Consider the following 26,345-nt stretch of genomic DNA (forward strand, 5'->3'; position numbering starts at 1 on the left):
CTGACGGCCTGAAATGGTATCTCTGAGGGACGTGTGAATTGCTCCTATTTGTATCAGTGGGAAGCTAACTGACACAAAATAGAACTCTGAAACTAATAGTAGGCACAGCATTTTCACAGAAGTGTAATTTATTTTTAATTGAGTGAAAGCTGCTCTTTGGACCAATTGTCTGTAGCTCATTCGCCTTGAATTGAGAGTTACTAAGAAATGAATGCTATGTCTCTGGGGAACTTGGAAAGCTGGTGTGGCTTAGCAGAAAGAGTGCTATTTTATGGGAGTGTCTACTAGTAGAGTTGAATCTGGTTTAAACCACGCATCTGGCCATCAAGGACTACATGCACAAAGAAACGTAGGTGCCTAAGTCCAAAATTTAGGTGCCACTGAAAACCCCTGCTAAGCTGCCACCTAATCCTGAAGTCACCTAAAAATCACTCAGAGCCTACATTTCTGCCGTTAGGTGCATCAGGGACTTGAAGTTTCTTCCTCTGGGCATGTACACAGCTGCCTCAGTCTTGGTGCCCAGGCGCCTATCTCATGCTGAAGCCCCAGCAGGATCCTCAAACCAGGTGAAACTAGGCATTACCCTGCCTGTCTTGCCTGCATGGCCCAATCTGGTAGGTGTTCTCAGAGCACGCTGAACTGCACACAAAATGGGAGGGGATGAGAGCACTCACCTGATTGGTGGGAGCTGCATGTTAAAATCTCTTATCAGGCGGAGTAGGTATTGAACAGATCTTTGAAAGTAGAATCTGAAGCTGTGCACTTTGCAAACGTACAATTTTTTTTGCTGAGGTTGGTGGCAGGCCCTGAAGATCCTTTTCCCCCCACTAGGAGCTCAATCCAGAGAACACAGGATTGTGGAAAGGGACAACTCTAAAACAGTTTTAAGTACCTCTATAAAATGAGCTGTGACTGGCTGAACACTAAATACCCTAGCCTTCTAGTTGGTGGTAAGAATATATGTGACGCACGTATTATAGCTCATGCTATTTTAGGGTATGTTTATGCTGCCCACATTACAGCGCAGCCGCAGCAGCGCTACTGCAGCAGCTCAGTGACGTGGGTGGTGTAGTCACGCTTATTGCTGGGGGAGAGCTCTCCCGGCAATAAAAAATAACCACCGCGAATGAGGGGTGATAGCTTTGTGCTCCCAGCGATAAAGCGCTATCTAGACTGGTGCTTTTCAGCACTAAAACTTTTGTCACTCGGGTGTTTTTTCACACTTCTGAATGGCTTGAGTTTTAGCGCTGAAAGCAGCAGTGTAGAGACAGCCTTAGATCTTAAAAAGTTAGTCAGGTCTGGTTATTACTTAAGAAATCTCCATGATAAACCATATTATTGCAGGAAGAGGTATTGAGTCTGAATCTGAGGTTACTAGTTCTATTTACCAGATTTTAGCCAAGCATGTTGCTGAAGGTGAGTGCTGCAAGGGCTAGTAGTGCTAGTATGTGCACCTGAAGGGCAGACTGCTATCAAGTAGTCAAAATTATTTTTATCCAAAAACATTGAATTGATTGCAAACTATACAATACCTCTACAAAGCTTTTACAGACTGATGTGACCCATAAATGTAGTTTGCATTTCACCCTCCACTGTAATGCCCCACCTCTGGTGTGCAACATGGCATCTGTTGAGCAACACAGTGATGCAACACAACAGATTAGCTCAGAAAGTAAGTAATAGTTGTATTCGGTTAACCTGCCCAACATGAATTTAGACTGACAGTCTGTAGTACGCAATGCTTTTCCTCTTGTGAAACATGCCACAGATTAGTGACCACAAATTGTTAGGATCTTAGTTGTCTCATCTGTAAAAGAGCACCTCTAGTACTATGCAGTCTCTGTGCACCAGGCTGCAAGTGTTGGAATACTGACCTGCAGGGAAGGTGAATAGGTCACGGCTCTCAGAGAGTAGTGACAATCATTAATGCTGCAAGGTCAGTCATCAGTCATAGTTTTGACGTGCACTGTAGAAAGGGAGAATTGCTAGTTCTGGTCCCAGCTTCTGTTGTGTTGAGGAGGCTTATTACAAGGAATGACTCCCTTTTTATTTTGGTCTCCTAGGTATTTAACGAGCGCTGCAGAATTCACTACAAGCCTCCAAAGAGTCAGTGATGCAAGGGTGCTTCCCCTGAAGTTGTTCTACAATCATGAGAGCAAAGCTGAAGAGACATGGGGCAAGCTGTGAGGGACCTTTCCAGAACAGGAGAACCCAGTCTCATTTTATTTTCAGACTCATCTAATTAAAATCTCTCATTCAGCTGATTCTCCTAATTAAGAGAAACCAACTCCTATTTTGTACAAAATGTGAAAAAACTAATACATTTTATAATTATTAAAAAAATTTCAGATGGAATGAGATACTACCACTTTCCTGAGTGCCCCAACCCACAGCAGCTCTAGAAGGGGGAAGAGATAAGAGAATTGCTCCCTCTGTTGTGCACCAGGAAGGTCTTCCTGTATTACTGGTTTCACCGTTAGCATAGTGGATAAATCTAGTCTACCCTTGAGTGTGACCTGACATGGTCAGAAAAATAAAAACTTTATAGTTTAAATGAGTTTAGTGCTTATGAAAGTAGGAAACTAGCGGCTTTGTCTTGAACCATTTACCACAGGCGATAGTACTGTAAGGTTATACACAGACACAGCTTTGCCAGTACACTTCAGTCCTGAGCTATATACAATTCCTTGCCTCCTGAACCTGGATCTATAATATCTCCTAATGCAGTTCTGAGTTTCTTTCTGAGCAGACATTGCTAAATGGAATAAACTGCATGATGGCCTTGTGATGGGGACAGGAATGAGACACCCAAATCCTTTCTCACCTATGCTATTTTAAGTGATCACTGATGGAAGTGTTAATGCCAAACCCCCTTTCTGGAACATCTTTGAAACCAGTTTGATGAGCACACCAGTGTGGTAGGAGTTGGTGAGAGAAGAACTTCAGCTGTAGACTTTAAATGTGCTTATTTGTGGTATCAGTGAAACTGGCCATAATGTTTAGTATCTAAACTTTGCTTGGAAGATGAACTGTGCCTAACTGGTGGGTGGAGGGGAGCTGGAAGGCTAATAAAGCCATTAGGCAGAGGATACAAAAGGCTCAGGAAGGAAGTAGGAGGGGAGAAGCTGGGATTGCTCTTCCTTGCTTGCCTCAGGAGCCGAGAGCTCCCTATGACTGTAGGAGTATGGTTGTATAGTTACAATGTTGGTTCCCACCACCCTTGTACGACAAACTGCACTGAGTGTTTTACTAGCATAAAGGTCTCTGAGCTGTTTGTGGACTCAAGCAGAGGCAGGAGTGAGTGGGTCCTTCCACAGTCCTGATGGGAGATTTTCTGCCTCTCTGATTGGCTTGAATCACTATAAAAGCAGCAAAGAATCCTGTGGCACCTTATAGACTAACAGACGTTTTGGAGCATAAGCTTTCGTGGGTGAAGCCTGCATCTGACGAAGTGGGTATTCACCCATGAAAGCTCATGCTCCAAAACGTCTGTTAGTCTATAAGGTGCCACAGGATTCTTCGCAGCTTTTACAGATCCAGACTAACATGGCTACCCCTCTGATACTTGAATCACTATGTAAGCCCAAAGGAGGCACATGAAGTTATCTGGTTGCCTCCTTGAGGGTCTTCCAGGCAGATTTGCCCTGAGCTGGGGTGGCAAGTGGGTGGAGAATGGTTGTGCCCTGGAAATGAGGGAAAAGCAGGATGAATGACACAGAAGTCACTCTAGAATGTGAGGGAGAAGAAGCTAGGAATGAAGAATGGATGCAAATTAGAAGACAAGAACAGACACATCTGAAGAAGCAGCAGGAACAAAGAGTAGGGTGGGAAACCACAGTATTGCCAGTGCTAAATCACTGAATAAGGAAGTAAATATAGTTGAAATGATTAGGAGAAGTAGTGGGGCAATATTAAGAGCTAGAAGATTAGAGGGTGGAGATTTGGTGATGCAGTGTGCCAGTAAAGAATTGGTTGAAAAACTGCTGAACACTAGATTGCCAGCCACCCAAATGTATGATGGAAACGAGAAGTCACTGGAAATGATTGAAAGATGAAATTAAAAAAAACAACTATAGATAGGGACCAGGTGGCGTTCAGTAAGCAATTAATTTGAGGTGGGGGAGGAGAGTAAACCACTCACAGCTGTGAAAATAACGTGTCTAAACAATGTATTCCACCCCGTTTGAGATTTTAGGAGTGTCAAAAGTTTGAATATGTGACAAATGTGTGTAGAGGTAAAACAAAGTGTGGTGGTAAATGAGGAGGGGAGCATTCATATGAAAACTAGAAAGAGCAGAGCTAAAATATATCAACTGTGGGGATAACACAGTACAGTGTATGGAGGATACATGGTACCTAAACAGACTAGGAAGCTACGAAGAACAAGAATTATCAGCACGATATCTTGACTTACACAGAAGCTAAAAGCTGCTAAAAAATATTTAGAAACAAGTGAGGAAGGAGAAGAAAACCAGTAAGGGAAGGTACCTTTACTACAATATAATGTCACAAAATATATGCTATCTAATTTAAGAGAAATAGAGAGAGATTTCTTGGAGAGAGAGAAATTTGTAGTATTTATGGTAGAAGTAATAAACTGCACAAGCAGAAAGGAGAACAGAAAGAATAAAGATTGTAATTAGGGCTATCAAGTGATTAAAAAAATTAATTGTGATTAATTGTGTGAATAAAAAATTAATTAACTAAATGCACTGTTAGTAATAGAATACCATTTATTTAAATAGTTTTTGGATATTTTCTACATTTTCAAATATATTGATTTCAATTACAACACAGAATACAAAGTGTACAGTGCTCACTTTATTTTTGATTACACATATTTGCACTGTAAACTCCCCCCCCAAAGAAATAGTATTTTCAATTCACATAATACAAGTACTTTAGTGCAATCTCTTTATCATGAAAGTTGAACTTACAAATGTAGAATTATATACAAAAAATAATTGGACTAAAAAATAAAACAGTGTAAAACTTAAAGAGCCAACAAATCCACTCAGTCCTACTACTTGTTCAGCCGATTGCTCAAACAAGTTTGTTTACATTTGCAGGAGATAATGCTGCTGACTTCTTGTTTACAGTGTCACCTGAAAATAAGAACAGGCATTCTCATGATACTGTTGTAGCTGGCATCGCAAGATATTTATGTGCCAGATCACTAAAGATTCATGAGTCCCTCCATGTTTCAACCACCATTCTGGAGGACATGCGTCTATGCTGATAACGGCTTCTGCTCAATAACAATCCAAAGCGGTGTGGACTGATGCACATTCATTACTGAGTCAGATGTCACCAGCAGAAGGTTGATTTTCTCTTTTGGTGGTTTGGGTTCTGTGGTTTCCACACTGGAATGTTGTTTTTTTAACTCTTCTGAAACCATGTTGAATACCTCGTCTCTCTAAAATTTTGGAAGGCACTTCAGATTCATGAGTCAAGTGCTGTAGCTAGCATTAGAAATCTCACATTGGTACCTTCTTTGTGTTTTGTCAAATCTGCACTGAAAGTGTTCTTAAAATGAACATGTGCTGGGTCATCATCTGAGACTGCTATAACATGAAATATATGGCAGAATGCTGGTAAAATAGTAGGAGACATGCAGTTTTCCCCCAAGAAGTTCAGTCACAAATTTCATTAGCTCATTTTTTTTAAATGAGCATCATCAGGATGGAAGCATGTCCTCTGGAATGGTGGTTGAAGCATGAAGGGGCTTATAAATGTTTTGCATATCTGGCACGTAAAATACCTTGCAGTGCTGGCTACAAAAGTATCTGTTCTCACGTTCAGGTGACATTGTAAATAATAAGTGGGCAGTTTATCTCCCATAAGTCTAAACAAACTTGTTTTGTCTGAGCAATTGGTTGAAGTAGGACTGAGTGGACTTGTAGGCTCTCAAGTTGTACATTGTTTCATTTTTGAGTGCAGATATGTAACAAACAATCTACATTTGTAAGTTGCATTTTCAGGATAAAGAAATTTGCACTACAGTACTTGTATGAGGTGAATTGAAAAACACTATTTCTTATGTTTATCATGTTACACTGCAAATATTTGTAATATAAAGTAAGCATTGCACACTTCTGTACACAATACATTCTGTGTTGTAATTGAAACCTACATATTTGAAAATGTAGAAAAAATCCACAAATATTTAATAAATTTCAATTGGTATTCTTTTGACTAAAAGCATGGTTAATTGTGATAAATTTTTTTAATCACAATTTTAACTAATATGGTACTAACTTTTTTTTGTTGTTGGAATGCACAAAGCCCAATAAACCAAACTAAAAAAGGCTGAGGAGAGACTTACAAAGTTAGAGCTGTTCGTCTTAGGAAACAGATGACTAAGGGGGGGATATGATAAAAGTCTGTAAAATCACAGGTAAGTATGACTGGTTTTCATACTTTTAAGTGTTCAGAGAGTTTGCGCTTAGCCTGCCAGCATCACAACCACCACCTTTACAAAAGTATAGAATGCTGTTTTTTAGCTCTGGTAGACTAAACGGTATGAGACCTTGAAATTGTAACATTGTCTGTGGAAAAATACCTAAAAATTAAAACTTGGGGGAGGGATAGCTCAATGGTTTGAGCATTGGCCTGCTGAACCCAGGGTTGTGAGTTTAATCCTTGAGGGAGCCACTTAAGGATCTGGGGCAGAATCAGTACTTGGTCCTGCTAGTGAAGGCAGGGGGCTGGACTTGACCTTTCAAGTGCCCTTCCAGTTTTAGGAGATAGGATATCTCAATTAATTTAAAACTTAAAATAAATAATATTTAACAAAAAAAACCTGGAGTGCCTCATATTAAATGAGGACATTGATATAATAGGTATCACAGAAACTTGGTGGAATGAGGATAATCAATGGGACACAGTAATACCAGAGTACAAAATGTATCGAAGGACAGAACAGGTCATGCTGGTGGGGGACTGGCACTGTATGTGAAAGAAAGTGTAGAGTCAAATTAAGTAAAAATCTTAAATGAACCAAACTGTACAATAGTATCTCTAGAGATATTAATTCCATGCTTGAAGAATAAGAATATAGCAGTAGGGATATCCTACTGACCACCTGACCAGGATGGTGACTGTGAAATGCTCAGGGAGATTAGAGAGGATATACAAATAAAAAAATAATAATGCGGGATTTCAACTATCCCCATTGTGATGGGTTGGACCCCCATACTGGGGTGCCATGTGATGCACTGGGGTCCCATTGAGCCCACCCGTTTCACGAGCCTGGGCTCCCTCACTCTGTCCTGCTGCATACACAGGTAGGGACACACCCAGCTGTAGAATCACACAGAGTCTTCAATCAGCTCTGTATGGGAAGAATCAGCCTGGGAATTGCCCAGCACTCAGGTGCACACACCCTCTGGAGTGTGTCAAAGTTAGAATCAGGACTCACAATTTGTCAGACCACTCTGTTTATTAGCGCAGTGCTCCGCCAATAACATTCAGAATATGTGAGTGGCCATGCAAGGCCCAAACAGTCTTATTTATACAGATAAAAGAGCGGGAATTAGACAAAGGGACAAAGAAAGCAAAACAGTAAAATTCAGTTGGGGCACAGCATGCATATCCTATTTCCTTACTTACTGTTATTGATCTAAGGCTAATGCTTCACCAATTGCCCTTAAACGGTGCAATTGTTCTATGTTAATGTCTGTATTCCTGACACCTGGTTGCAACATTCCAACAATTTTGCTTAAAGGTACAGACAACATTTTTTTAATCCTTTCTATTCTTACTATATAATTCATTCTACTTTCACAAGTGTAAACCAAAAATTATATGGTCTTTGTGCTGTACAGAGGTCTATACAGCATAAGCTCATGAAATTCGCTGCCCCCTCCTGCAATGTGGAGGAAGATATTCACAGCTCCCCTACCCCCAGTTATGAATAGCACAAACTGGGTTTTAGAATAAACAAAAAACAAGTTTCTTAACTACAAAAGGTAGATTTTAAGGGATTACAAGGGGCAACAGAACAAAGCAGATTACTGAGCAAATAAAACAAAACATGCAAACTAAATTTAATATACTAAAGAATAGTGGCTACAAATAATAACTTTTCACCCTAAATGTTGTTTTAAGCAGGTTGCAGAGTTTCTTGAAGGTAAACTGCATGGCTTTCAGCTTAAATCTCCAGGTATTCCTTTCACAGGCAAGATCTTTCTCACCTAGACTCCATCCCTACCCCCCCCCCCCAATGCTTCCCCAGCTCAATTGCTTTGTTTCTTCAGGTGTTTTCAGCAGTCTTCCTTCTTGGGCAGGGAGGTACTGGAGAAGAACCAAGATTAACTCACTCCCCAGTCTTAAATAGGAAATGCATACGGCGGGAACCCTTTGTTTCCTAGTTTAATGCCCATCCCCTTCCAGTGGAAAGATACCAGCAGCTCAGGATGGTATCCTGTACCAGGTGACATGATCTTGCAGTGTTCAAGCAGCATCCCAGGAAGCTTCTCAGGAAGGTGGGAGGTTACTATCTTCAAAGTCCTATTGTCCTTCCTAATGGCCCACTCAGGCTGATTGCCTATTGTCTGGTGAGCGTTCCCCAGATGCAAGCACTTTTGTAATTGATACACAGTCCATATTCCTAACTTCAGATACAGAAATGATACATGCTTTCAAACAGGATAATCACATCCAGTAAATCATAACCTTTCCAATGATACCTCACATGAGCCATCTTGCATTAAACATATATTAGTTATGCCATATTCATATCATAACAATATTTCTCTGAAGAATATGGGGCATAATGTCACACCCATATTGACTGGGCACATGTCACCTCAGAACAAGATGTACCAAATGACTGGAGGATAGCTAATGTGATGCCAATTTTTAAAAAGGGCACGAGAGGTGATCCTGGCAATTACAGGCCAGTAAGCCTAACTTCAGTACCTGGCAAACTGATTGAAACTATAGTAAAGAACAGAATGTTAAGACATGTAAATGAACATAATTTGTTGGGGAAGAGTCAACATGATTTTTGTAAAGGGAAATCATGCCTCACTGATCTACCAGAATTCTTTGATGGGGTCAACAAACATGTGGACAAGAGGATCCAGTGGATATAGTGTACTTAGATTTTCAAAAAGCCTTTGACAAGGTCCCTCATCAAATGCTCTTGAGCAAAGTTGCCTGTCATGGAATAAGAAGGAAAGTCCTCCTATGGATCAGTAACTGGTTAAAAGGTAGGAAACAAAGGGAGGGAATAAATGGCCAGTTTTCAGAATAGACAGAGATAACTAGTGGTGTCCCCAGGGGTCTGTTCTGGGACTAGTCCTATTCAACATATTCATAAATGATCTGGAAAAAGGGGTAAACAGTGAGGTGGCAAAATTTGCCGATGATACAAAACTACTCAAGATAGTTAAGTCCAAAGCAGACTGCGAAGAGCTATGAAGGGATCTCACAAAACTGGGTGACTGCACAACAAAATGGCAGATGAAATTCAATGTTGATAAATGCAAAGTAATGCACATTGAAAAATATAATCCCAACTATACATATAAAATGATGGGGTCTAATTTAGCTGTCACCACTCAAGAAATATCTTGGAGTCATTGTGGATAGTTCTCTGAAAACATCCACTGAACGTGCAGTGGCAGTCAAAAAAGATGATAATGTTGGGAATCATTCGGAAAGGGATAGATCAGGGGTGGGCAAACTTTTTGACCTAAGGGCCGCATCGGGTTTCCAAAATTGTATGGAGGGATGGTTAGGGGAGGCTGTGCCTCCCCAAACAGCAAGGCATGGCCTGGCCCCTGACCCCTATCCAACTTCCCCTGCATCTCACCCCCTGAAAGCCCCCCTGGGACTCCTGCCCCATCCACCACCCTCCGCTCCCTGTCCCCTGACTGCCCCCTCACTGCATCCAACCCCCCACCTCCTTCCTGACTGCCCTCCGGGACCTCTGCCCCCATTCAACCACCCCTGTTCCCCACCCTCTGACCGCCCTGACCCCTATCCACACCCCTGCCCCCCAGCCACCACCCAGAACTCCCCTGCCCTCTTACCGTGCTGCCTGGAGCACTGCTGGCTGGTGGCACTACAGCCGCGCCACCCAGAGCACTGGGTCAGGCCCCGGCTCTGCAGCTGCGCTCCCCGGCCGCCTGGAGCATTGCCTTGGCAGCACAATGAGCTGAGGCTGCGGGAGAGGGGGAACAGCAGGGGAGGGGCTGGGGGCAAGCACCCTGGGCCAGTAGCTCAGGGGCTGGACAGGAGGATATGGCCCACGGGCTGTAGTTTGCCCACCTCTGGGATAGATAATAAGACGGAAAATATCATATTGCTTCTATATAAACCATGGTATACCCACATCTTGAATACTGCATGCAGATGTGGCTCCGGCTCAAAAAAACTATATTGGAATTGGTAAAGATTCAGAAAAGGGCAACAGAAATGATTAGGGATATGGAACAGCTTCCATATGAGGAAACGTTAAAAAGACTGGGACTTTTCAGCTTGGAAAAGGGATGACTAACGGGGGATATGATTGAGGTCTATAAAATCATGACTGGTGTGGAGAAAGTAAATAAGGAAGTGCTATTTACTCCTCATAACACAAGAACTAGGGGTCACCAAATGAAATGAATAGGCAGCAGATTTAAAACAAACAAAAGGAAGTATTTCTTCACACAATGTACAGTCAACCTCTGGAACTCTTTGCCAGAGGATATTGTGAAGGCCAAAACTATAAGAGGGTTAAAAAGAGAACTAGATAAATTCATGGAGGATAGGTCCATCAATGGCTAATAGCCAGGATGGGCAGGGATGGTGTCCCTAGCCTCTGTTTGCTGGAAACTGGGGATGGATGACGGGATGGATCACTTGATGATTACCTGTTCTGTTCATTCCCTCTGGGGCACCTGGCATTGGCCACAGTGGGTAGACAGGATACTGGGCTAAATGGACCTTTGATCTGACCCAATATGACCGTTCTTATGTTCTTATGACTGAAGATTAGGTCCAGAATGTGACCAACTCTGTGGGTTGAACTAAAGATGCCCTCTAAAAGTCCCAGGGAGCCAAATGAGGAGATCAGTGACTGGGCTTTTGTAGCTGTAGCCTTTTTGACATGCATGTTGAAAGATCCCAGGCAGGGCTGCCGTCAGGATTTATGGTGCCCTAGGCGGGATTATTAAACTGGTGCCCCTATGCCTGTCTTGCTCACAAACATAAGCTTACACTATTGGAAAACTTGCCACATGCATATTATTAAAACCAGTTTAACTTAATTAAGCACACTGTAATGCTGATGGACTGGCACTAAGGTAGCACTACAGAAAAAATTCTGATTTGACAGAATGATGCAAATAATATAATTTTTTTAATTTGTCAACATTTTATTGGAAATTTATATGAAGAGGTATTGAAACAAGGATTTGTTTTTAATTCAAAGCAATCTTTCTGGCATTTTTGGCTGCAAAATCAGTAATAACATCATCATATGACAAAGACAAAGCGATGTCTTGTTCGATTGCAAGAATAGCAAGACCAGTCAAGTGTTCCTGACTCCTTGTAGAGCGGAGATAGTTTTTAATGAGCTTTAGTTTTGAGAAACTCCATTCTCCTGATGCTACTGTAACAGGAATTGTCAGTAGAATACGAGTGACAACGTACACATTAGGATATATGTCAACAAGTTTGCTGGTATGAATAAACTCTACAATGTCCATCATCGATTTTGCATGTGGCAACATTGATGACAGTGTACTCAATTCTTCATACAGTTCAAGTTCATTTAAATCAAAGTGATCGCTGTGCTTCAGAAGGCTCTCTAGGTCAGGGGTCCCCAACGCAGTGCCCGAGGGTGCCATGGCGCCCACAGGGACCTCTCAGTGCACCTGCGTACTGAATGACACCATGTCATAAACAGATAGCTAAGGGTTAATGTCTCTTTCACCTGAAGCACCTGACCAGAGGACCAATCAGAAAACCGGATTTTTTCAACTCTGGGTGGAGGGAAGTTTGTGTCTAAGTCTTTTGTCTGTCTGCCTGCTTTCTCTGAGCTTTGGAGAAGTAGTTTCTACTTTCTAGTCTTCTGTTTCTAAGTGTAAGGACAAAGAGATCAAATAGTAAGTTATATGGTTTCTTTTCTTTGGTATTTGCATGAATATAAGTGCTGGAGTGCTTTGATTTGTATTCTTTTTGAATAAGGCTGTTTATTCAATATTCTTTTAAGCAATTGACCCTGTATTGTATCATCTTAATACAGAGAGACCATTTGTATGTATTTTTCTTTCTTTTTATATAAAGCTTTCTTTTAAGACCTGTTGGAGTTTTTTCTTTACTTCAGGAAAATTGAGTCTGTACTCACCAGGGAATTGGTGGGAGGAAGAAATCAAGGGGAGATCTGTGTTTTGGATTGCTAGCCTGATTTTGCATTCCCTCTGGGGGAATAGGAAAGTGCTTTTGGTTTCCAGGACTGGGAACGGAGAGGGGGAGTCACCCTGTTTGGATTCACAGAGCTTGTGTCTGTGTATCTCTCCAGGAGCACCTGGAGGGGGGAAGGGAAAAAGGATTATTTCCCTTGGTTGTGAGACTCAAGGGATTTGGGTCTTGGGGTCCCCAGGGAAGGTTTGTCAGGGGGACCAGAGTGCCCCAAAACACTCTAATTTTTTGGGTGGTGGCAGCAGGTACCAGGTCCAAGCTGGTAACTAAGCTTGGAGGTTTTCATGCTAACCCCCATATTTTGGACGCTAAGGTCCAAATCTGGGACTAAGGTTATGACACACCACTTGCCACCAATAAGCAGCATCATCCAGAGGCGTCGCCGCTGAAATGCCACCGAATTTCGGCGGCATTTTGGCGGATGCTCATCCACTGCTACAGTCCTTTGTCTGGTGACTGCCAGACGAAAAAGCTTGGGGACCACTGCTCTAGGTTCTTGCACTTTGTCATTAGTAGTTCTTGTTTTCCTATTTCATTGAATTTAGTCCCGCTCAGCCCAGTGCCAGCTGAATGAATGGAACCTCAGGCCAACAGCAGGTTGAGTGGCTCAGCCAGGGTAGCAGCCACCGGCCTGCTCAGCTCGGTGCCAGCCTGGGGTTCCTTGGGTGTTCCCAGGCCAACAGTGGGTGCTGAGTGGGGCCAGTGGCCATTACCCTGGGTGGCAATGGGACAGCAGCTGAAACCCCAGAGTAGCGGCGGGCTGAGCCGCTCAGCCTATCGCCGCATGCATCAAAAATCAGCTCACATGCCATCTTTGGCACATGTGCCGTAGGTTGCTGACCCCTGCTCTATACACTAGTAAGGAGATGAGCATATTACAGTTGTTGGAGGGCTCTATTTAGCAGTAACAGGGTTATAGGAAAGTCAGTCAACATTTTTTGTTTCTCTGATGAAAACTGGCCCACTCCCTTCCCCATACCAAACTTATCACAAATAATTGTCAACAACTTAATTTTCTGTTTTTGGCTAAGATATTGTTTTTTTTTTTAATTGAAATTGAATTCAGGATTGTTAGCAAGCATTTTTGGTGAACAAATTTGTAAAATGACAATCTAAATGGCAACACAGTACTGCTTTCATGCTTGGCTCACCCCCCAGCCTACTGGTCCAACAGCTGCAGTAGAGGAGGAGATAGGTAGAAAACTGCAGGACCCCAAAATCCACCTCTTGGGGTGCAGAGTGGCAACAGCAGCAGCAAACCCTCAGGTCCGATCACACACCAAGGGGCACCACCGCCAGCCCAATAGACCATGGTGAAGTTAGCACAGCATCTGATCTCAGGGATGGGGCACCCATGGAGCTACAGCAGTTCATCCTGCCCTGTGCAGCTCCCCCCAGATGAGATGGATCACTGCCAGCCCGGGGGAGAGATGCGCTCCCCAGCTAGAGTGACCAGATCCTGATGTCCTGATTTTATAGGGCCAGTCTCGATATTTGGGCTTTGTCTTATATAGGTACCAATTACACCCACCCAGGGTGACCAGACAGCAAATGTGAAAAATTGGGATGGGAGTGGGGGGGGAATAGGAGCCTATATAAGAAAAAAACCCAAAAATCAGGACTGTCCCTATAAAATCAGGACATCTGGTCACCCTACAGGTGATTTCCTTCCCCTACCCCTTCCCAGAGACCCCAGCAGCCAATCCCCTCCCTCAGACTGTGCTGCGTTCAGCTCTCTCTAGGACCCAGCATCCCTGCTCTTACATTCTTCACTGCTTCCCGTCTGTCCGGGCTCCCAGCAGAGCGGTGCCCTAGGCAGCTGCCTGTTCTGCCTATGGCTAAGGACGGCCCTGATCCCAGGATGGGATTGCTTGTTACAGTAGGGAACAGGGCTCAGCAACACTGGAGCTCACTTCCCATTTGTCTTATATTCTTAAAATTCCATGCTTCGGGGTTTCAGCTGACTACCTGCAGGGGCGAGGAAGGGATTCCCTCCTTCACAAATATAGTATCTCTAATTTTTTCTTCAAAATTCCTTCCTCTGAAGCATCAGGTAAAGCCACGGCTGGAGAGGAGACATGGGGGGAACTGAGTGAAGGCTCTGACGTAGCATTGATCAGTCTCAGGTGCTTGGCTGGCTGCTGCTTGCTCACATGCTCAGGGTCTAACTGATCGCTATATGTTGAGTCAGGAAGGAATCTTCCCTCAGGTCAGATTGTCAGTGATCTTGAGAGTTTTTCACCTTTCTCTGCAGAGTGTGGGTGCAGATCATGTGCCAGAATTATCTGGATATGTGTCACTCAGTCATTTCCCTGCCATTGCACTAGTACATTTCAGTTCTTCCTATGGCACATAATAGTCTAGTTTCCTGTGGGCTGTAAACTTTTGTCTAATTTCGGTTGTTGGGTTTAGCATGTGGTTGGTGGCCTGGGATATACAGGAGATCAGACTAGATGATCTGGTTGTCCCTTCTGGCCTTGAACTCTGTCAAGTCTGGTTTATTCCACTACCATTATTAACAAGGTATCAGTAAGTTCTTTCTGAATATTTTAATCTGTGGTGGTCTGTAAATGAGTATCAAATCTGTCAGCTTTGGCTCTGATTTCTGTTGAGATGACAGCTTTCAGTTGGTTTATTAGAAAATATTTCAGATACTTTATAACTTTTTATTTTTTGTAATTTGTTCCTGACTTGAAACTGTTCATTAAATGAAAACACCAATGTAATAAAGTAGTTTGTTGGTGCTATTTATATCCAAGTGTTTACTCATGGCCAGAAAGTAATTTCCTAGACCCCATAAAGATTAGGACACATTGTACAAGATAGTACCACAGCTATGAGGCAACGTAGTCCACAGTTTACCACACAATTACAGGTGCGTATTCTGTTTAATTTATATTTTGTTTAAAGGTTCTGTGAGTAGCTATAATACAATGAAAGAGCCAGTGCACATCTTAAAACATGAGTTTTCAAAGTGTATGCAGCCATGTAAAATGCAATCTCATCTTAACCAAATGCAATTGTTTATGTAACCACAGTCAGTAATTTGAAAAGTTTAATAGACTATTGAAACTCTGCTCTCAACATACCAGCAACCAGCACTCCCTGGATTGAAGTGCCACCCTGAGCACAGTGTGTTTATGTCTTCACTGCAGAGTTAGCCTGAATGATCCACACCTGAGTTAGCCTCACCTGATAGTGAACAGCCTCACTGCAAAGCCCTCCCTGAATGATTGGTCTTTACTGGTGCTTCACTCTCTTGTGTGTGATGCTAGGATTTCTGGCATATCCCATAGTTCTTTATGCTGCAGTGAGCCACTCTGATTCTTTACCAATGAATTGTGGGAGAACTTATTTGTCCTTCTGAGCACACAGGGTGAAATGTGGGAAGGCACTGGGGTTATAAGCACTCAAATTGTTTAGACTGTCCTCACTGTAAAGTGGGTGGGTTACTAGCCTGAATAAAAGCAGCATCTGGGGTCTAACCCATACCTCCAGCTGTGCCAGATCTTTATGTGTGGATGGGAGGTGGTTTAGGGGACAACACTTGAGTAAGAACCTGGGCTAACTTTTCAGTGAAGACAGACTTTGTCTGTTGGAGTGTTTGAATAGGAGTCTTGAGTTGGAGTCATGGTGGACACAGAAAATGCTGTCTTTTAACCTTAACTTTGCTCACAGAGAAGTGTATCCAGAAGAGCTGGGAACACACCTGTTCCTTACCCATCCCTAACCAAAACTGCTACTCTGTATGTTCAGAGTTAAGTTATATCAGACTGGTCACCAGTAGTCTGGATCCAATGACCAGAGAATTCTAGGCTTTCCCAATCACAAAATAATTAAAGCTATAGTGGAGTTAGTGGAACGGAAAATTTCCTTTGTCTTAGCAGTATTTCAAAAATATTGGATTCTCTTATGGGGGGAGGGGTAGCTCAGTGGTTTGATCACTGGCCTGCTAAGTCCAGGTTGTGAGCTCAGCCCTTGAGGGGACCATTGTAGGGATCTGGGGCACAAATCTGTCAGGGACAGTACTTGGTCCTGCTGCAAAGGCGGGGGACTGGACTCAATTACCTTTCAAAATTCCTTCCAGCTCTATGAGTTAGAAATACCTCCACATTCCTTATAAAGCTCCAACAAATAGTTAAGGCTGTAAGAAAATCACAGGCCGCAATGTTGTTGGGGAAACTTCAACTTTTAAAGCACACTAACTTTTTGCAGTTACTGCAAATTTGAGTGATGTTGCAACCTTGTGCATAAAGTTACAATGCCACTCACTCAAATTTGGGCTTGAAGTTTTGCACCAGTGTGGCTGTGCAATCCAGACAATGGGTTTTGCCTGCCCTTCCACCACATAGCATTCCTTTAGGTTTCATGGTTAGTTGCTGCCGTTCTTTTAGGATCCAAAATGTGTCTCAGGGTACTAACAAACAAAAGTTGTTGTTACCTTTAAGGTACTTTTATAAAATATCACTAAGTATGTAGAGATAAGCATTTTGGTTATGTTAGTGTATTTCATTCCAGTCAGAAGTGACCAACCTTGCAGTTTTGTCCCAGTATGCATACACATTCCTTCCAATGCCTTTGTAAATGTAAGTTATTTACTATTTCTGACTCTCAGTGAAAGAAATTATTAAAAAATGTGGAATAACGAAAGGGATAATATAATGCCTCATGAGGTTAGGCAGAGTTTCTTTATGACACATGTTTAGCTATGCTAAAGTATGAAAACTAAAAACAAATAAAAAACAGAATCACTAAATAAAGATTTCAAGCATTTGTCAAAATGTCCCTAAAATCCAGACTCATTCTCTTAACCTTGTACTCTTTTTTTCCCCTATGTTACCTTTAAAATTCGGGGCTAGTGTGTATGTGTATTTCATGATTTATAATTTCTTTTTTATATTTTGCTAAATGTGTGAAATAAGTTACTCATGCAAAATGTTTACTAAAGCATTTAAGGCACACTGAATTTTAAGAACATTTTGTTTATATATATTGCCTTTCAAATACTAAATTAGAGGTTTCTCTCCACTGCTGTTTTTGTTATTAATTAAATCCAAATTACTCATTTTAATTAATCTACATTTCATACTTTACATTTTGAAAGAGTTAAATTTTACCTGAAAACAAGGGCATAGTTTGTGGGGAATAAAGTAAAAGTGGTGTTAGCTCTTTTTAGTTTAAACTAGGCCTGCATTTAGTCTTGTACATGGTGTAGCCCATAGGGCTAGCTTGCCTTTGCTATATTCACTGTCTTGCCTTCATTATATTTAGCTGCTTTCATTATATTCAACTGTAATGCAAGTAACTTACAGGCCTATATCCTATAAGACATTAGCTGAAGCATAAGTTATCATAAGAGGGGTTAAGTAGGCCAGAACCCTTGGCATAGATTAACAATTACCGTTAGATTTTGGGAACTAAGGGCATGTCTTCACTAGCAATGTTACAGTTGCGGCACCTCCACGAGGGGAAAAAAAGCCACCTCCATGAGGGGAGTAGCTACCAGTGCTGATACACTGTCTACATTTCCACTTTACAGCGCTGAAACTTGCATCACTCAGGGGGGTGTTTCTTCACAACCCTGAGCAAGAAAGTTGCAGCGCTGTTACGTGGCCGTGTAGACAAAGCCTAAGAAGAGCTGCTCAATAGTAGGAGTTAGAATGTTCCAGTAAGTGCTACTGCAAGGAACATGGATGTAATAACCGTAAATATGCTTAAACAAGGGGCGATGGGTATGATCATGAGCTGAAATGGTAGTTACATGTATTAATATAATAACATATAGAAGAAAGACACCTCAACATTGGTAGGATGAGGAAATACAAATAAGGAAAAGGGGAGAAACCTCTACTGAATATGCATTAGACATAGTGGTGTCAGCATTACAGATTATAAAAGTTACATCCAAGCTTGTGGGCAATAGGAAAGAGAGATATAGCCCTTGGGAGGTGCCAGAATGATGGCCACTGATGATGAGGGGGAAGGTGATGGTGATGAGGAAGATGGTAGCTCACATTTCAGGTTGCCCTGCAAGGGATGGTGTGAGTAGACGGATGTTCAAATGTACATTCTGTAGTCTCTCTATCTACCTTGATGGGATGGAGTGTTTGTGACTTTGCTAAATGTATTAATAAACTGTTTGTAAATATAGAAGAGTTCCTACAGCGTAAGCGTTGCAACTGTGTACACAGGTTCCCAACTCTATAGTAATTTTAATAATACTGGGCCTGATCTTGAGACAAGGATCTGCCTACTATCAAAGTAACAATGGGGAATTCTTATGTAATCAACATAATTAATACTAGGACTGTCGATTAATCTCAGTTAACTCATACGATTAACTAAAAAACATTAATTATGATTACAATAATAAATCACAATTAATAGCAGTTTTAGTCACACTGTTAAATAATAGAATACCAATTGAAAAGTATTAAATATTTTTGGATGTTTTACTACATTTTTAAATATACTGCTTTCAATTACAACACAAAATACAAAGTTGACAGTGCTCACTTTATATTATTATTTATTACAAATATTTGCACTGTAAAAATGGCAAACAAAAGAAATCGTATTTTTCAATTCACCTCATACAACTGTAGTGCAATCTCTTTATCGTGTAAGTGCAACTTACAAATGTAGATTTTTGTTATGACATAACTGCACTCAAAAACAAAATAATGTAAAACTTTAGAGCCTAGAAGTCCACTCGGTCCTACTTCTTGTTCGGTCAATCGTTAAGACTAAGAAAATTGTTTACGTTTACAAGAGATAATACTACCCACTTCTTATTTACAATGTCACCTGAAAGTGAGAACAGGTATTTGCATGGGACTTTTGTAGTCGTCATTGCACGGTATTATTGTGGAAAATTGACCACACGGTTGATTTTGGATCAGACAGCCTGAGTCTCCTTTATTGATCAATCAAACATGCATGGATGGGGGAGTCAGCCAAGGCAGCCAAACCCACCCGACAGATAAAATGCTAGAGATTATATAGGATAAAATCACAAAAATTACATATACTTCCTTAAACTTTTACATCCATATAAGGAATAAAGCAAAGCAAACCTTTTCTGTTTTTCCTTACATTTGCCCTTTGCAGTTTCTTGCTCTGTCACCTGGTATCTGTTAATCTTAGTCTGTTACAAAGGTTAATTCTACTTTTATAGTTTCTACAGTTAGTTCTGCTTTTATAGCTTTTACAGTTAGTTCTGCTTTTATGATTTCTGTCTATCCTTCTCCTTTTACCCACTCCCTGCACTTTCCTCCTTCCTCCAGGCCACACATACAGTTCACTTGAGCATACATACAGTTCGCTTGACCAAAGTTTAGCCAAAGTTTAGGCCTTAGGCTATTTCCTCCACAATTTCCCCCTTTGGCGCCTCTTTGGTGCCATTTTTGACCTAAACTTCCACATTCATGAGCCCACTGATTTCTTTCCCTTCCTTTTTCTTTTTCTCATCCCAACTTTTGTCAATAATTACATTAACAATTATCAATGCCACTTGCTCCCTTGCGCTGGGCCTAGCAAAAAAATTACATGCACAGCAATGGTTTTTTTGCAACAGCAATAACAGAGGCATAATCTCAAACCAACCAACATCACTACAAGTATTAGTCCACTTATGGTGACGATACGATGGGGTTCATGCACAATTTTGGTTAGCGCACACAACACATCTTGACTAGTTCACAAAGAAGACAGTCTATAGGCTGTTTGAAAGGCATCCTTTTTTTTTATCTGATATATATTTTCAAGGATATGAATTTGCCCTTGTAAATCAGATATTTTTTTTGGACCTCTGGTAACAATGAAAGCAGATTTTGGAAATGGTCGGGTACCAGGGTCGTCCAGCTAAAGGGCAGTTTATACCTGAGAGTGGATTATAAAGTTTTATCTGCAGCCAATAGATAATATGGCTGCCTACAGTCGTAGTGAGGTTAAAATGAGCGTTGTGTATGATATGGGCCTTAACAAATACACAACTGTCATTAGCCTAGAAGAGCATGTCTCCTGTCAGGAGGGTTCCCAGTCCCTTATCTTCCCAACAAACATTGTTATGACAGTGACAACTTTCTCTGGCCTGAGTTTACATATGCATTGAAGCTGTGGGGGTTGTAATGGCCAGAGTGTCCATTGGTTTCCTATCCCAATCTAAATATTGGGTGTTATTTTAGGAGCACTCACCATGAATCAGCTAGGCATATCAGGTGGCTTGATTTCCCAAATGTCTCGGTGAATCACCCAATCCTGCATCCATCCTCCCCATGTACCCAGCAGGATTCGGTAAGTGGGGACCCACATCCCTTTGACCAGTCCATAGGCTTGGAAGGAGCACTGTGACTGTCCACACCTCCACCCAGAGAATCTCCAAGTATGCCTCCGTGGCCACAGATCAGATGGTACTCCTGAAGTGTCTGTAAAGGCAGTAGGCCAGGCTTGGTGCTCAAGATCACTCTGAATGGCCATCACCTGGTCATTCAAAAAATCCTAAACTTCTGAGCATGCCAAGTCCCACTGCAATGCTTTCCCAGCACCGGTGATATTTAAGACCATCTCTGTCAGCAACTCCTGGGTTATTGAACTAAGGGTGGAAATGACATGCAATCCACCAATTCCAGCCTGAACCTGAGTTAGCTGTGCTCCAGAAATAAAACCAGAGGCCTTTTCCAATTGGCCTAATTTTTCCTCATGCTGTTGGCTTTTGTGAATATTCCAAATTGCAACTGTACAGAGGTGTTCAGTCAAATCTCTTTTCTTGTTGGGAGAAATCCAGCTCTTTTGCTGTGCTAGCCTCATGGAAGCTCCTTAGCAATTTGGATATATAAAGGTCATTTGAAAACTAGATAAAAGCAATATAAATTTAATGGTCCCTAATATAGTATTAATTATAGTCCACTGATGTCCTAACACATCTTTCCTCTGTGAAATATTATATCACATTTGCTGGTCACTTATCTCTATATACCTTCATGAGGCGGTAACATCAAGGGCATAGGAAGGGGGCATATTGCAATAGGGTACAGATTACATTATTGGTTATGGGGATTACTTGAATATAGGTAAAATTACTAGTGACAGAACAAAATCTCTGGGCATATATTTGACCATCTACCAACTGGGTGATTAAATAACAAAAAGGACCCTTTCTGGTTAATGTTTACATATTCCAGGAATGGCCATCATATCCTCCCCTCTATAAAATCCAATAATCTTAAACTCCAATTTTCAGGGCTCTTTGGTAGTAATGTCATACATTTCTATTTCTACCATTCCATTTGTTTTCTATTTGATGGTTCGTTCATAAAACCTATTTTGAACGTTAAAAAATAGCTTTCTTGAACAAAATTCTAACAAATCACTAAAATGGGAAGGTCTTGGCCAGTGGATTGCACAAGCCTATTTGTGTTTGGATAAACCACAGGGGGAAGGGCAATGGTGGGAGGAATGCTTGAGGCAGTGAGGAGCTTTTGGAGCCTTTGGTATTCGTTATCCGGAAGCCAGTTAGGGAGGGCAGTACATGCTAATGGCATTTGTCCAAAAACGCAGCCTGTGGAATAAATCCCAGGACCCAATCAATACCACATTCCCAAGAATGGCCCCTGCAAGTCCCCCTGGCCGCTATTGTATAATACTTCATTTTTTATACCAGGGCCAATTCTTAATGTCTTTTATAGTCAGGAATTCCTGGACTTTGGTGGTTTCAGTGGAGCGAGCATTCCTTCTTTCTTGGAACAGCTGTGGTTTAACATTATGCAGGGGAGAAGTTACTAGCACATCACCCTGTAATGATTTGGTTCTTCTCGCAAAGTCCAAATGCACAGTAGGTCTCTCAGTGGACAAGAGAGAGGTTACCAGCACTTCGCCTTGTCCTTTCCTCTTGCTGTCCAGAAGAAACAGCAGCACCAGAAGGAGAGACAGCTGATCATCAGTTGGAGAATCATCTCACGGTGGAGGGGCCTTTTTGCAGTGTGAAGTGTGGGTCCACTCAGTCAGTTCTTGGCACTTCACAGTGTTAGTAGTTAACAGAACTTGGTATGGGCCTTTCCAGACTGGGGCCAGGGTGGTCTTTTGCTGTTGGACCTTTATATAGATCCAGTCTTCTGGTCCCAGCGAATGGCAGGGTTGCTCAGGATTCTTGGGTGTTTTTTCACCTAACACATTTCACTAGTGCCTGGTGATAATCAAGCATTGTGTCATCCATTAAATGAACATTCACCTGAGCCAATGGGGCATTGCCGGTAGTTACATTGGGCGCCCTGGTAAAAATTTTATGAGGGCTGAGTCAGTTTTTCAATTGAGAGTGACCTTCAAATGACATTTGGCCATACTGGATCTGTGAAGCTGCACATAACTCTTTTATAATCAGTCCAGATATGCCAGATTGTGATACAAAATCCTTAAGCAAAAGTTTTACAACAGTTTTGGCATCTGCCTTTTTACAAGGAAATACATTACTAAAACTAACACATGTTTACAATTATAACATTTAAACATTTGAATAAAATCAATCTGAATATTTAGAAAAGGTTCCCAGAGAGGGGAAAGTGCTACCTGCCTAACTTTGACAGCTTTACTAACATTTTTTTGCTGGCAGTAGTCCTGAGCCACAGAGGAAAAGTCTTATTTAACTGCAGCAATTAACCTCCCCTTTGCTCACACCTGTCATCCAGTGATGCATGTGAGCAAATAGGGCCAGAGCACCTGAGATGCAACCGTCTGGGGAGTGCCAAAGGTGATCAGGGTGTAGGTGTACCCAGCAACACTTCAAGAACAATTTGCGGCTTTTCAGTTGGTATCAAATTTTCTGTTTTTTTTTTCCTGAAAGACAGAGAGGACATATTTTTATCCTCTTGGGGTTGGCAGATTATTGCTTAATATATATATATAATAAATAGCCTTGCTGATTGCACACAAAACTGAGGAATTATTCAGATTACTCTGCATTTTTTCCTATATTTGTTTTATAGACAGGTCAGGTTTTAATGGCTTCTATCTTTATTATTTAGGTGATTTACATTAACACAGACATTTTTGGCTTGCTTTTGGATTTAAAGTTATCAGCCGCTTAGAGACTCTGGGCACGTCTACACTACAGGATTATTCCAATTTTACATAAACCGGTTTTGTAAAACAGATTGTATAAAGTCGAGTGCACGCGGCCACACAAAGCACAATAATTCAGCGGTGTGCATCCATGTACCGAAGCTAGCGTCGATTTCTGGAGCGTTGCATTTGGGTAGCTATCCCGTAGCTATCCCATAGTTCCCGCAGTCTCCCCCGCCCATTGGAATTCTGGGTTGAGATTCCAATGCATGATGGTGCAAAAACAGTGTCGTGGGTGATTCTGGGTAAATGTCGTCACTCATTCCTTCCTCCATGGAAGCAATGGCAGACAATCATTTTGCGCCCTTTTTCCCTGGATTGCCCTGGCAGATGCCATAGCATGGCAATCATGGAGCCTGTTTTGCCTTTTGTCACTGTCACCATATGTGTACTGGATGCCGCTGACAGAGGCGGTACTGCAGTGCTACACAGCAGCATTCATTTGCCTTAGCAAGGTAGCAGAGACGGTTATCAGTTGTTCTGTACTGTCTGCTGTGCCGTTGTAAATTGCCGATGAGATGACGGTTATCAGTCGTTCTGTACTGTCTGCTGCTGTCATGGGTGCTCCTGGCTGGCCTTCGCTGAGGTCGGCTGGAGGCGCAAAGACAAAAATGGGAATGACTTCCCGGGTCATTCCCTCCTTTATGTTTTATCTAAAAATAGAGTCACTCCTGCCTAGAATATGAGGCCAGTGTACCAGAGAACCAGAGAGCACAGCCGCTCTGTGTCAGATCCCACAGAAATGATGAGCTGCATGCCATTCTAGGGGGTGCCCCTGCAACAACCCCACCCGTTGCTTCCCTCCTCCCCCAACCCTCCTGGGCTACCATTGCAGTGTCCCCCCATTTGTGTGATGAAGTAATAAAGAATGCAGGAATAAGAAACACTGAGTTTTTAGTGAGATAAAATGAGGAGGAGGCAGCCTCCAGCTGTTATGATAGCCCAGGCAGGACATTAAATGGTGGGGAGCAAAGGAGCCCAGCATCCCACTGCTATGATAGTCCAGGCAGTACAGAATCTTTTCTTTAGACATGAAAGGGGGAAGGGAGCGCTGATGGAGCTCAGCCCCCAGTTGCTATGATGAAGACAGTTACCAGCAGTTCTGTATCATCTACCGGGAATGACTGGGAGTCATTCCTATTTTTACCCAGGCTCCCCCAGCCGACCTCACCTGAGGCCAGCCAGGAGCACTCACGGGATGATGACAAGGACGGCTACCAGTCATTCTGCACTGTACTGTCTGCCACCGGGGAAGGGAGGAGAGAGGATGCTGCTGTTCAGTGCTGCAGCACCGCGTCTACCAGCAGCATGCATTAGTCATATGGTGACATCAAAAAAAGTCAAGAAACGATTTTTTCCCCTTTTCTTTCATGGGGGAATGGGGGGTAAATTGACGAGATATACCCTGAACCACCCCGGACAATGTGTTTGACCCTACAGGCATTGGGAGCTCAGCCAAGAAGCAAATGCTTTTTGGAGACATCAGGGACTGTGGGATAGCTGGAGTCCTCAGTACCCCCTCCTTCCCTCCATGAGCCTCCATCTGATTCTTTGGCTTTCTGTTACACTTGTCACACAGCACTCTGCTGTGGCCTCTGTATCATAGCCTGGAGATTTTTTTCAAATGCTTTGGCATTTCGTCTTCTCTAATGGAGCTGTGATAGAACAGATTTGTCTCCCCATACAGCGATCAGATCCAGTATCTCCCGTACGGTCCATGCTGCAGCTCTTTTTGGATTTGGGACTGCATGGCCACCCGTGCTGATCAGAGCTCCACGCTGGGCAAACAGGAAATGAAATTCAAAAGTTCACGGGGCTTTTCCTGTCTATCTGGCCAGTGCATCCGAGTTCAGATTGCTTTCCAGAGAGGTCACAATGGTGCACTGTGGGATACCGCCCGGAGGCCAATACCGTCGATTTGCAGCCACACTAACCCTAATCCGACATGGCAATACCGATTTCAGCGCTATTCCTCTCGTCGGGGAGGAGTTCAGAAACCGGTTTAAAGAGCCCTTTATAGCTATATAAAGGGCCTCATTGTGTGGACGGATGCAGGGTTAAATCAGTTTAATGCTGCTAAATTCGATTTAAATGCGTAGTGTAGACCAGGCCTCTGTCTCAAAAGGACATAATTAACTTAACTTCTGCTTTCAAACACACCTTGATTTGAAAAGGAAAACACAATCCACTTTGGCTCCCCTTTGGCAAAGGGACCGTTGATTACTCAGAGCCACCTTAAGGCTTAGCATGGGGCACTGATTACAGCTTTTATTTGCTATTTGTTACCAAAACAGATTTAAATCTTTTCCCATTCTCCTGGCTTTGACTGCCCTGCTGCAGCCACAACTTTGTTCTTTTTTTAATTAAAAAATAACAATTTAAATCTTAAAAGTATTAAGTCACCTTAAGGATTAAATGCTAAATATCAGATTTAAACAGTACTAGTTTCTTTTGTTTGGCAAAAGTATTTTTTGGTTTTATAAACCCAAAAGAACATCAATTTATTTTAAACTTATAAAACAAAGATTGTACACACCAGGAGTGCTCTTTAACAAATTTGACTAACTTTTTCTTAGTCAATTGATTTCTCTTAAATAACCTCTTGCCTGGATTATTTACAGACATTCCTAAAGGAATGGCTGCAAAGAAACCAATATTTTTCCTTTATAACATTTTTTTATATATATACAACGTTTTACTGCTTAATTCCTTCCAGTAACTACGGAGTTAACCTTTCACTTTTTTTTTCTTTCAGCTTCCTCAAACTGTGGTTGCCTGTTTGTCTGGGCCTGATGCTGTTTTTCCTTGTTGCA

The 26,345-nt window shown here is 42.1% G+C and overlaps 1 protein-coding gene across 4 annotated transcripts in view; it reads left to right on the forward strand.

The window, feature by feature from the left end:
• MIX23 (mitochondrial matrix import factor 23) overlaps positions 1 to 26,345 on the forward strand; it is a 68,505-nt gene that overhangs the window by 13,159 nt on the left and 29,001 nt on the right. The window contains exon 5 of one of the 4 annotated variants that reach the window (XM_050921429.1): positions 2,064 to 2,273. The exons of the other annotated variants lie outside the window; for them this stretch is intronic. Coding sequence (XP_050777386.1) covers positions 2,064 to 2,114 — 51 coding nt within the window. The 3' untranslated portion in view covers positions 2,115 to 2,273. Of the gene's footprint in view, positions 1 to 2,063; positions 2,274 to 26,345 lie in introns of those variants that run through there. 4 annotated transcript variants of the gene reach the window in all.

This window comes from Gopherus flavomarginatus, chromosome 1 (genome assembly GCF_025201925.1).
Source record: "Gopherus flavomarginatus isolate rGopFla2 chromosome 1, rGopFla2.mat.asm, whole genome shotgun sequence".
Taxonomy (NCBI): domain Eukaryota; kingdom Metazoa; phylum Chordata; order Testudines; family Testudinidae; genus Gopherus; species Gopherus flavomarginatus.